General features: G+C 33.9%; 1 protein-coding gene across 6 annotated transcripts in view; it reads left to right on the plus strand.

Moving 5' to 3' along the window:
- DGKB (diacylglycerol kinase beta) overlaps nt 1-13,686 on the plus strand; it is a 653,248-nt gene that overhangs the window by 96,749 nt on the left and 542,813 nt on the right. For 3 of the 6 annotated variants that reach the window (XM_060107578.1, XM_060107580.1, XM_060107582.1), the window contains exons 2-3: nt 1,739-1,815; nt 5,701-5,721. In XM_060107578.1, the coding sequence (XP_059963561.1) occupies nt 1,739-1,815; nt 5,701-5,721 (98 nt within the window). The remainder of the gene's footprint in view (nt 1-1,738; nt 1,816-5,700; nt 5,722-13,686) is intronic. The other 3 variants (XM_060107579.1, XM_060107581.1, XM_060107583.1) reach the window with 1 other exon arrangement.

Here is a 13,686-nt window from a genome sequence, read left to right on the forward strand (position 1 = left end):
GTTAATGTTCATAGCATCATTATTCATGGAAACAACTCAAATGCACATCAGCTGATGAATGAATAAGCAAAATGTGGTATATTCATAAAATGGAATATTTTTTACCTGTAAAGAGGAATGAACTACTGACACATGCTACAACATACATTAACCTTGAAGGCTTTATGCTAAGTGAAAGAAGTCAAACACAAAGACAATACATTATATAATTCCATTTGTATGAAAAATACAGGGTTTTGGGGTTTCTTTTGGGGATGAAGAAAATGTTCTGGAAATAGATAGTGGTGATGGTTGCACAGCATTGTGAATATACTAATAAACCACTGAATTGTATACTTTAAAATGGTTATTAAAGTGGTAAATTTATGTTGTGTGAATTTTATCACAATAAAAAAATATAGTCACATACATATAAAACTAAACAGAATTTATGGTATAAAGAAACAAATTTATAAATACAAATGAAAGTATAATTTGTAAAATATAGGCATGATGCATTTGATGGGCATCTAAGAGTGTATTTTTTAAGAGTGTTTCAAAAGCTTATTTGTAAATTAGTTTTTTGGGAACTGGAACATGTTTCGTGATGATTCAAAAATCACTGACTCTTAGCAGGTAGGCAGGAAAGATTATATTCAAATGCTAGGAAATAATATCCATGCCCTGTTCCCTAATAGGAAACTAAAAATCTTTTGATTATTTCCCACATTTTAATTTCAAGCTGTTTTTATCACTGTTATTTAAACTGATTGAATATTTAAATGACAGCAGTATTTGTTAGGTGTTGTTTTCCTCTCATTTACATATATAATTCTGAGATTTCTTAGTCAAAATTATATTTTGATAACTATGAGAACATTATGTTAGTAGATTGAATACATATATTTTATTATATTTATATATAATATTTAAGTCTCATAATATTTGTGTTCTTCCATGACATTATTTCATGCATTAATTCAAGATTCTTTTGTTACCATCTTAATATGATGAAACTCCTGAAAATTATAAAAATTTTGACAAAACATAATTTAAAATACTTTTCATAACATATCTAAACTTTTTTCTTAATTAATATAAAATAAGTTGAGCTTTATGTATGTTTAGAAAATTCTCTCTAAAAATGCCTGCAAAATACTAAGATCTATAGTTTGCCTCTGAATGGATTCTATTTTTCTTATTTATTCAGCAGGGCTATTATTAGTTAATAGACTGATTCTTGAAAAATGTACTGTGTATTGTTAAGTTCACAAAGAATACCTATTTTTTTTAAACCAAGACTATTTCATTAGTTTAGAAGTTATGTTATCAAAAGAAACAGGGAAGAAGCATACTACCCATTCATTTATTTATTTGCACATTAGTTCGTATAATACATAGGCAGTGTCCCCATTCTTGGTCAAAACATACTTTTTGCTGTTTGTTTGGTTTTATTTGGCCCTGCAGTACAGCTTGCGGGATTTCAGTTCCCTGATCAGGGATTGAACCTGGGCCCGGGCAGTGAAAGCACCCAGTGCTAACCACTGGACTGCCAGGGAATTCCCCTGTTTCTTTTTTTGTGATTGCCTTTTCCAATTAGATAGCCCTTCAAAAATGGTAAAGAACATTTTGCATGTTTGTCTTATAATTTAATATCTGATGATATTTATTTATATTTTAAGAAGTCTTTGTTCCTGGACTGGATTATATAACCACAGTAGCATATATAAATAATTTGTGTGTTTTCTATTTCTTATAGATTCTACAAAGAAATTAAAAGACGTTCTTGAAGAATTCCATGGTAATGGTGTGCTTGCAAAGTATAATCCTGAAGGGGTAAAACCTTTTTTCTTTATTTAAGTTTCATATAGATGTTTGGAGGAGGGATTTCTTAATAAAGAGTTCTTGGAAATAGATATTCATATACAAAATGAAATTCATAATGAAATGCTATTCTGGAAGATACATTAAATGGTGTACTACTTTTTTCATCCAAAACCATTTTGCTAATGAAAAGAACATTTCTATATTGTGTGCTTGGAAGTGTATAGATTATTTATAATACATGCTAGGTTCTTTTCCTAAAAGTCAGGAAACAGTTTTAGATAGAAGAGGAGAGAAAGTGTGTCTGACTCTCACTCTATGACCTACAGATGTTAACCCCAAATGAACATTGGCATGGGGCAGGCAGTATTCCCTTGACTGAAGGAAGATTCTGTGATGGATATAAGTGGTCTCTTACTTTAAAGAGCAGGCTTGGATACAAAGAGAGGAATTTTTTCTCCTTATCTTGTTTTAGCCTGTTACCAATAAGCTTATGAATCTTTCCCTATAAAAACTTGATGTCCTGTCAATTGCTTTGAAACACCTTGCTTGAATGAATGTCTTTCCCTCCCTAATTATTTGTTAATTACCTTGTCTTTAAGACAAGGTTAGCTGAGAAATGTTACATATTAAATGTTTGATCATCATTGCTCTAAGTTCTTTTGCAGCTTCACCAAGTGACAGTTGGGTTTTATGGGAGCTAAAAGAAACTGCCCTTTGTAGAAGACTCTTTTGCCTGGATATATTATCTAGCCATTCATTAGATAGATTTGTTTGCTGATTAAAATGTGATCTGTTTTTTGTTTTCGTTATCATTGTGGTTTTGAATGTTTACAAAAGCAAAGTTCTTGGCTATCCTTAATATTTAACTTCTCTGGGATTCATAGAACTAATATTTTAGTCAAAACCAAATCTCTAAATTCTGACCTCAAAATGTTCATATTGTTTTATAATTTCCTTTTAGTATTTCCAATACTATTCTTACTCCAATATTTACTATTATTCCTTCCATATTTTTATTCTGTCTATATTCTGATACATAATTATACCTCTTAAAGCTCTTTAACCTAAGATTTATTTTCATTTTTTAAAATAAAGTTAATGTTTAGTGCCTACAAATGATGCAGAAAATAGACAATTTAAAGCTACTCCCGTTTGCCTATATCATGAGGGAAAAAAGCAGGCATCTGGCCTACATTTTCCTCACATTTTATTTTCCTAGATGCTTTAGAGTGAGAGAAAGAATGTTGGCAGATAAATTGGTAGAACTGAAAATCTCAAAGACCAAGAAAGCAGGGTTGGAAAGGTAAAGATGACAGCTTTACTGAATTGCTGTAAGACCCCAAAAATTCATTAATATTTACATTTCCCAATCATAGTTGAAAACATGCACGTTATCTAATCTACATACAGAGAGAAAAACAGTTTTTTCCTCCTAAAGATAGCTGTCGGCTATAAATTCAGTTGGAATGTGATCTTGTTTGCAAAGTAGACTTTTTGCTTCAATTATTTCTTATTTAAAGGACTCTCAAGACTTAGTCTTACTGATATTATATGTTTCATGAGGATTATCAGTCACCATGTACTGGATTTATTGAGGTAATTACTAGATTCATTGTTAGACACACATATGATGTCAGCCTTTTCAATAATGTAATACCTCTCCATAAGTGCACAGATCTGCTCTTGAAATGCATTATTAAAATAATGAACAGTTGAAAAACAAAAAAGTTAGATCTCATTAAGACCCAAAAGTATTTCTAATTTAAGAGTGAAACCACTCTTAAATTTTAAAGCTGATAGGTATTTTCCCGTCAGGAGAAAAATTTAAAGTTTTTATGAGTCTTTTAAATACTAGTATGTATCTTACAAAAGCCAATAGGAAATATTTAGGAGTATTCAGTGTTTAGAAATAAATCTTTAAGGCCTAGAGATTCTGTTCAGTACATGCCTTCATCAAGTTTATAAAAGGTTACTTTAATAGTAGGACATAATTCATACTGTCAACTCACATGTGCACTTACCACTCTCTATTGACTGGTCAAGTTGAGCCCAAAGTAGGCATAGATGAGTGACTACCTAATTGATGTTCAGTTGTACAAGAAAAATTAGAAAAGTGATTAATCTAGTCTTGCTTTAGAGTAAATGACTAATACTTTGTTTTCTAAAATGCAGATGGCTTGTATCACCCATATAAAATGTATTTACAAGAGAAAACTACCTAAATATCTCTTAAATTGATTCTCCCCTTTACAAAGTAAAGCTGCTTAAATAGTAGATGCATTATTTTTCTTATGATTCACTTGAACTACTGAATTATAAAAGCTCTGTTTATAAAAGCTTAATCCAGTGAAAATGTGACCTGTTTAAGTCTATTTGAATAGAGGAGAAATATCGTGTAATGTATGGATGATTCATTCATTTTTAATTCCTATGAGGAAATAAATGACAGAATCATAAAATATAAATTTAAACAATGGCTTTAAAGATTCTTTAAGAATAAAAACTTGAGAAAGGTGTTGAGATAACCAAACAAATATAATTATAAAGTTTTTAAGTAAAGAAACTCATCTTAAGAAAAGTAAAATGGGGCTTCCCTGGTGGCGCAGTGGTTGAGAGTCCGCCTGCCGATGCAGGGGACGCGGGTTCGTGCCCCGGTCTGGGAAGATCCCACATGCCGCGGAGCAGCTAGGCCCGTGAGCCATGGCCGCTGAGCCTGCGCGTCCGGAGCCCATGGTCCGCAACGGGAGAGGCCACAACAGTGAGAGGCCCGCATACCGCAAAAAAAAGAAAAAGAAAAGAAAAGTAAAATGACTTTCCCAAGATTAACCATCTAGGTTTGTGACAATAACCGTAGTTAAAATCTGGTTGTCTGGGATCCCAGTTTAAGACATTTCCTCTTCACTTAATTGGCTAGGCCATTAGAATGAGAGGGAAGACCTGAGGAGATGAGAAGGATAAGGGAAAGGGAAAGGTATTTCACATGCACTGAATGACATTGCATGTCATTGCAAGCATTACATTGCTTCTGTAATGAGCATAGCATGTTCCATTGCACATAATTATTACTGACTCGTGCCCAACAAGGTAAGAGATGCCTATTAGTTTCCACCTAATCTTATGTGGACAATATAAAGAGTATGATTACAGGTAGATTGTAGTGGCCATCCAGTCCTAGTGAGAAGGTTCATAGTAAAACACACTCAGAACATCTCAGATATAACTGATTCATGAGAGTCATAGAATTTTATACTATGAGAAAGAATCAGTTTGGCATTGCATATATAAATATTTTTTCCCTGGATTCCAAATTCCACACCAAATTATTTCATCGACATCTAAAGAGATGGGAAGAAATTAAGCAGTGGCTTATGTATAGAAAGGTATTTGTCTTTAAAAAGGGTGGAGAGAGGCTAGGTATGTTATTCTAATAGAAGGAAATAGGAGTGGGGAATAAGTATAATTGAATATATCTTTATACTGTTATATTTTCACATTCTTCTCTGGAAGGTTTTAATTATACTGTATGTGTTATTCATTATATTTATCTCATGTCAATTAGAACTGTTTGCTTATTACATTCTAAGATTGATTGATTCGATGATTCTCAAATTTTAGCTGGCATCAGAATCACCTGGGAGTTCTTCTTAAAACAGAGGTTGTTGCCTCCTCACCTTAGTTTCTGGAATGGGGCTCAAAATTTTCTGTTTTTATCAGTTTCCCAGCTGATACTGAAGCTGCTATTTTGGAACCACATTTTTAGACCCATGGATCTAGGGTATGCTTTAAAATCAATCTGTAAAGTTGACTTTTTGGTTAAATTATCAGCAATATGAGTTGATAAGTATAAATTATCTTACCTTAACACATGTATTCTTTCTTTCCTTGCATGTGCAGAAACAAGACATTCTTAAACAAGTAAGACATTTTCTTTTCTATTAAAATCTGTATTTTCTTTCTTTCTTCTGATGTGAGCTATGAATTTCTTATCCGTATCACTGAGCTATACTTCTGTACCAATAAGATTCATATAATATACAATATTAACTGTAATACTTATAAAGTTATAAGTGACTGATATTTGTTTAAATTAAAGACTCAAATGGAGGAGCTGATACCTCAGTAGAATCAAAAAGGGTCCAGAGTGCAGGCTTCAGTTTTGTAGACTCTTGAACTTAATTTTCTGATTTCACCGAAATATAATCAGGCTCTGGTTAAATGATCTATTTAATGAAAGTCTTAAATTATTATTTTTCAGTGGGAGATTTAATAATTGCTTTTAAATGAGATGGATAAGGACTTTTTAATTGGTCTACAATGCTGTTAGAATCTGTGAAGAAAATATGAGTGAAAAAGCTCTTGATTTTAGCCCTCCTGGGAAAAAGAGCAATCCATCTATTGTTTCAACCACGCTCTCCTAGTAAAGTCCATTTTGTCAAGGAAGTTTTAGGTCCATAGTTCTGTTGGATACCTAGAATTACAACACATTTTGAGTTCTCTAAATGGATGTTTATATCCTACTGAGAATATATCTTACTAAAATGCATGAGCTGTCTAAAACCATAACATTGTCTCCCTTGGACAATACTGGATATGTACTAGTTACTTCTTATTCACAAGTTTCCCTCTTGTTTCAATGACAACAAGCACCGCAGTTTCATCCCCAACATGTCCCAGTACAATTGATTACATCAGAATGATCTTGACTGACTTAGACACTGGTCCTACATACTACAGTCTCCTAGGATGAAGCACAGCTGAAATGGCAACTCATTGACGGTAATGATTTTTACCAGCCCCTTTCACAGGATGGCCTTTCCCTGATCTCATCCCTGAGCTCTGTGGAAACCTACTAGCTCCCCCAAAGACAGTCTACATGAGCTTTATGTTGTTAGGAGGCAACTCCTCAGAGTAAACAGTTGCTTTTATTAAGCAGGCCCTAGTTTTTAAAGGGCATTTGTTGAACACCTTACTCAACCAACACACCATTCTGCACAACCTTCATCCCTGCTCCAGGCTGTTTGAAAACTGGTGGCAAATGAGCATCTTTTCTTGGGGTCAGTAGAATGAGCTTCTTCCTTCCTTTTCCTGGCTTAGCCTTTGTTCTATATGCAGTTGTTTAGTTAGGGAAGCAATTTCAGTTGCAGAGTAGAAAGAATGCGGAAAGCTGAGGGTAGCCAAAAGGAAGAAGAATGAGGGCATGCATACTTATTACTCTATGTGTGTTCTTTGTTTATCAGTGTTCTGTGAGTGTAGGGTTTTCTCTTTACATTTCCTGTCAGTAGATGATTCTTGGCCTAAGGCTGAGTTAAATTTTCTTAGCTCCCTGGGCGTACTCTATCTTTGTACTCAGTACTCTGTACTGGGTTTGTGTTATTCAGACAAGTGAGTTGCTTCAACCCCTTAATAAGAAACCTGGGATTTCAGAACCTACATTTTGTAGTGCTGCTGCCTAATGTATATTTTAAATGTCTTTAACAAGGATATTGACACTATTATAATTATTAGCAATGATATAAACACCCTTGTATTGTAAGCTATAATTGTACTTCCAGAACCAAATTCAACCTTTGCCATTAAAGAAAGCACCTGGAAAGTGTAACAGAGAAAACATGGTCTTAGGGGTCTTAGGTTTCCAACTGAACTGAGTTCAAATCCGTATCTGCCACATATAAGCACGTCTTGGACAAGTTACTTCATCTCTCCTAGCCTGGGTTTTTTCACCTATAAAAGGAAGAGAGTATTGTCTCTACTGAGTTGTGAAAAGGGTTAAATTCTAAAGTATATGCAAAATACTTAAGTCTCTGTCTGCCAGGTGTTCCATTGATGTTTTGAGGCAGTGGCTGTGGATCACGCTGTAAGGAGCAACATGATTTCATATGAAAGTTCTGGAAAATTTATGAAAGGTGAAAGGGAGAATATCTGAGACACACCCCAACCAATCCTGTAACCTTGATTTTCTCAGAGCCTCACTTTCCTCATCTATAAAGTAGTAAATATAACGCTGTCACTCTGATGTCTTTCCCAACGCTAAATTAATTTCCTTCTACCGTGAGGTATGAGTGGAGGACATGACATGGGATTTGCTTCCCCTATCAGGCCTGGTTGCAATCCAGAGTGCTGTCCTGGCGGTAGTTATAGTGTCTGTTGTATTTGCTCCACCTCTCACAACTGCATAAACGCCAGGACAGTTAGTTAGCAAGGAATGGATGTAACATGTTAACCAGTATTTCTGCTTCTCTTCCCTATTACTATCAGCACAATTTCAGTCATCTTCCTCCTCTTATCAAAGCTACAACCAGAACACAGTTTTGGAAAACATAGCAGCAAATTGAAGAATAAAATGCCTACTACAATTATTAACCCAATTTTGACATGTATTACTTATTGTTGAAATACATAGTAACTTTTATTTCGCCATGTGGCTTCAGTTTTTATGCCTTGATACTCAGAGAATTGCTCTTGCATAGAATGGAACCACATCCAACAATTTGAGAAAATATTTGCATGGATACTTGTGAGATTAATTAGTTATGTCATAATTAAACAAATCAAGTTGAATAACTTCTTGCAGGTTTATTTTAATTGCACTGAGGATCAAATCTCAACATTTACAAAAAAACCAAACTATTTTATATCTATGAAAACATCTAGAATTTGAGAACGGACAATCTGCTACATCTATCCTAAATTGAAAGCTTGGATTAATGATTTGACTGCTTCACGTGGCTAGGTGATATCTGTTACAGTTGATATGTCACAGTTGATCCATTTCTCCCTTAATGTTCTGTAATAAATATACAGAAATTTAACAATAGGTAAATATTTAGGGTATATAAAATACAATTATACTAATTGCTTCCAATTGCTTTCTCTACAGATGAGTTTCAAAAACAAGGTTAAATAATTCGAAAAATAAACTAGTAACTCCTGAGTTTAATCATAACAGCTAACTTTGATATGCAGTATTTAAACATTCTGTGTAGGTTGCTCTTTCATTTCTTTCATAACATTTATTAAATAATTTATATGAGTTAAAAATCAGGTTAGAGAAAAAGTGATGCTGGGATCCTCAGATGATCTTTTTCACTTCTTCAGGGAGAGTTGAGCAAACTCTTTAGGTGCTTGCTACAACTAAAACTTATCTTAAGGTTTGTATGTTGTTTTTGTTTGTGTGTTTTCATCAACAGGAATAGTTTTTTTGAGCAGAAGTACATTTAAGGATATTAGGGGAAAATAAATCTAGAGATTTGTGTAGAAAGGCCTAGAGTGTCTAAGGATTTTAAGGGTTTTTTTTAATAGGTAAAGGAAATCATGAATGATATTCCTAAGATCAACGAGTTAAATTGTCCACTTAGGAGAATACTTCTAAAGCCAATGTGAACAACAGGCTTGAGTTAAAGAGAAGACCAGGTATGAGTTATTGGAGCAGTCCAATCAAATGATGAAAACTGGGAGGGCAGTTGGGATTGTAATAGAGGCCGGGGGCAGAGTTAGAACACATTGCAGATATATGGTCAAAAGTAATAGGTTAAAAAAAAAAAAAGTAATAGGTTACACTTAGTATGTCAAAAAGAGTTACGGTCAACTCAGTTTTCAAGATTGTGGAACTGAGTAGAGATAGTTATGCCATTACTTTTTATTTTTATACTTTATTTTATTTCCCTTTTTTCTCTAATGGCTAGTTTATTGATACACTAGTCAATACATTTGACGGTGATAAACCAGTTGTACTAGGTATGAATATTGAAAAATCAAAATCTGTCAATAGAATTATACTTCGATTAACTATAACATAGTAGCCTTTGAAGTCAGAAATATTTAGGTCCTTGGCACTAACTAGGAGCTTTTGGCTTTGGGCAATTTGCTTGACTTTTCTGAGCCTCAGCTTTCTATCTATAAAATAGGAGTGATAGTAGCATTTACTTAAGGGGTTATTGTGAGGATTGAAGTATAGCATACACATAACATATTAATACTTAGTGCAGTTCCTGGAACACAATAACATTTAGAGAGTTTCCATTATATGCAACAAACATATTAAGCAAACACCTAATTTTATTTTTCCACTTATGGATAATAGAATGTATCACTAACTATGAAGATTAAAAGGAGATATTGGAGGCTTTAAGAAAGGGTTTGGCATAAAAGCATGCACTGGTGAGAGATAAATATACAGAAAGTGTGGGCCTCCCTGGTGGCACAGTGGTTGAGAGTCCGCCTGCCGATGCAGGGGATACGGGTTCGTGCCCCGGTCTGGGAGGATCCTATATGCCGCGGAGCGGCTGGGCCCGTGAGCCATGGCCGCTGGGCCTGCGCGTCCAGAGCCTGTGCTCCGCAGCGGGAGAGGCCACAACAGTGAGAGGCCCGCATACTGCAAAAAAAAAAAAAAAATATATATATATATATATATATATATATATACAGAAAGTGAGAAAAGCACTTGGAACAAAAATTATTGGGTTGCATCCCAAATGCATTTATTGCATGTATGTTACATACTGGATATTGTATCTGGACCTGTGGGAGAAATAGAAATGGTCAAGATGATCTTTGCTATCAAAAAGTGTCAAACTATTACATATATTTTCAAATTGCTGACAAAATGCTTCAACTCAGGGAATTCTTAAGCCCTGAATTCTTAAGTCTTTACCCAGTTGTAAAATGTCCATCCCTCACTCTCACGTGCTGGCTGACTATTTCCTAGTTTGTCTTCTACACCTTCCCATCTTGATATTTCTCCCAATAATAACCCTGGTATATTGAGGCCTTGATGGGTTAGAAAGAATAGAATTTATAGGAAAGTATATATTTGAAACCATACCAAATTTTTGGTTATTTTGTTATCATTAGTTTGTTGATTTTATTTTATTTTAATCTGCTGCAATGTTAAATATATAGCCATATGCTATTATACTTTAAAATAATCTCATTTGAGATTTATTAAGTGAAACAGTATATTCCTGCTTAGAAGCTTTTTCTATTTATTCTATTTCATAAATTCTTACCATTCTACCTGAATCAGTTTTCTTTGTTGTTAGATTTCCTACAAAGAGGTAATTGAGTGAAATTGTGCTATTTTTTTCTTCTTTTTTTGCTATTCCACTGTCCATACTTCAAATACATAAGGAAGACTTACAATGTAAAAGACACTATTTTAAGCACTATGTGATGCAGTGTTGTGTTGGATCTTACAGTCTAGCAGGGAAGAAGAGATACTTGTAATTCTACCTGCACACATACCTTCATTAAGAGAACTCCCTTTGGAAATTTTCTTTCCAAGTAAAGATGCAAGTAAGCAGTCATTAAAAACTGACATTATTAATGAAAATTATATATGCATAGTTGTTCCCAAAGTCTTTATTGAGTTTTATTTTTTGAGGAGAAATAACTTTTAGAGCATTTGGTGTGTGCCTCAGTAACAGCTCACAGCAGTTCTAGTGACAGCACTGAAACATAGGCAAGACGACGTCCTACTCCGTGAAAGTGGATTCCTGCTAAGTACAAAATGTAGTTGGATACAGACTCTTGATCACAAGATATACTGAAAATCACGATAAGAATAATCTGCTTAAAGTTCTTCCAATCCATTATTTGTATTTCATAATTACTAAAATAACTTGGAGTAGCGTTGTTTGTTATTCTTGCCATTTATCGTCTTACTGAAAAACATGTTTCTAATTTTCTCTTTACTGAGACTTAATAAATGTTAGTTTTAGGTAAAGACAAGTACAACTAATAAATTATGCACCTCTGAGGTAGTAAAAATAATTTCATTTGCCAAAACTAAGCTTTAAAAATCCAGTGTGAAATTCACACTTTCACTTTCACTCTTTATCTTTAACAGAAGTTTCTCCATGGCAGTTTTAGGAGACTGTCAAGGAGCTCTCTGAAATTTGAAGTAATGAACAATAAATTGCAATACAAAATAAGCATAAACAATCAGACATTTAAAGTGCACACTTTTCTTCTGAAAATATTTTAATATAAAAAATATGTATTTGAAATCTCAGGAAGTTAGCCATGCTACATATTAATTTATATACTTTGGTTCAATGACCTTTACATCAATGTTCAATTTAATAAAATTAGTTAATGATATAAATTAGGCAGCAGAATTGAAATGGAAATGGTGAAAGAAAGCCTCTAATTTATGTTACTGCCTACCTCATTTGATCAGAGTTCTTTTGCCCAGTAGCCAACAGTATTGTACACATAGCAGGTACTCAGTCCATACTTGCTGGTAAATGAATTAAAGTCATTTCTTTGTGAATGGTTTTAGCTAGTACCTTAATCTATAATAGTTCAATGATTCCTTTTTTCTTTTAAAGATCACTTATTAATCAGCCGTGTATACAAGTTTGTTAGAAAATGTGAAAATTGGACTATCTTTTGTGTGATATAAAAGTTATAAGATCCTATTATATAAAATGATCCTATTATATAAAAGAGTCTTATGATCCTATTATGGTCACATGATCCTGTTAAAATGTGTTAGACCATGTGATCTCCTGCTGCAATCCCTCCAGTAACTGTTCCTCTCACTCTACGTTAAAACCATAATGCTTTATTGACTATCTAGTACATGCTACAGGATCAGCCCCCATCCACACACCACCAAAGATCCTCTTTCTCTATGACTCTAGTCCTCCCTCAGTCCTGCTCTGGACCCCTGTTCTTCCTCACTAGCTCCTACAGCAAATCCTCTAAAACAGGACCGTCTTAATACCTCAGGATATTTGCACCACCTGTTTGATCTGGAATGTTCTTTCTCCAAATATGTATGAAGCTCTCTCCCTCATCTCATTTAAATCTTTATTCAAAGAATCGATTCTCATTTCCTAGTCCTCAGATTTAAAACTGTAAGCACCCCTCCCCCATATATAAACCTTTCCTTTATTTTTTTAGTCAACATTTAATACCTTCAGACAATGTACATTTATCCTGTTTATTTTGGTTTTTTTTTTATTTCCTTCATTGGAAGATAAGCCTCCTGGTGGAAGGAGTTTTGCATGTATCAGTAACATCTTTACACACCACCGAGAACAGAGCCCAGTACAAAGTGGATGTATGCATGATGAACGTTTGCTGAATATGAGAAAATCTTCATCCCAAGACTGCCAAAATAAATTAAAGTAATGATAGAATGACAACATTTATTTTCATTCACTTTGAATCTACTTGGATGAATACTAGAGTTATTTCTTTAGTATTAGCAGGGATTTAAACCAAGAAACCAGATGGTCAGATATAGTAATGAAAGGCATATAGAAATATGTTTTTGGATTTGTGCCAACTTGGCAACAACATCTGAGCAGCTTCCCAAGTTTGTATTCTTTACAGATTCTCTGTGTTATCTCCCTAAATAGTCTGTGCCTGTTCCTTCAGGAAAAAAGAAAACGAAAAAGCAGTTTTCAAAATTTTAAACATCATTTGGTGTATCTGTCTTTGAGCTTACAGCCAGTTTGATTTTTGAACACTCATTCAATTGCCTGACCCTACTTTTTTCATTAGTGTTTCTATTGCTATGCATATAAATGATCTCATTCTATTTAAAGGTCACAGTCTTCAAAAACCAGTGCTAATGCTGCTAGATGATAGCAGTAGAAAATAAGGTACTTAAATTTTAAGATATTCTGCTAAATCATGAGATAAGGAAAATATATAGATTGAGGACATTATCCACTTACAGAAATGTTTGGTACTTTGGACAACATAGAATTTTAGAAAAGATTGGAAAATCTTTTGCTAATAAGAAAGAAATGGGTTAACCAGTAAAGGCATTGAAGATTAATTCCTCAGTGAATCTGAAACACTGAAGCAGCTGCCTTTTGGCTCTGAAGAAGTTTGGGTTTTGCAGCATTGTAAGCTGTGTGTAATGAC

The sequence above is a fragment of the Mesoplodon densirostris genome, chromosome 9 (genome assembly GCF_025265405.1).
Source record: "Mesoplodon densirostris isolate mMesDen1 chromosome 9, mMesDen1 primary haplotype, whole genome shotgun sequence".
NCBI classification, from domain to species: Eukaryota; Metazoa; Chordata; class Mammalia; order Artiodactyla; family Ziphiidae; genus Mesoplodon; species Mesoplodon densirostris.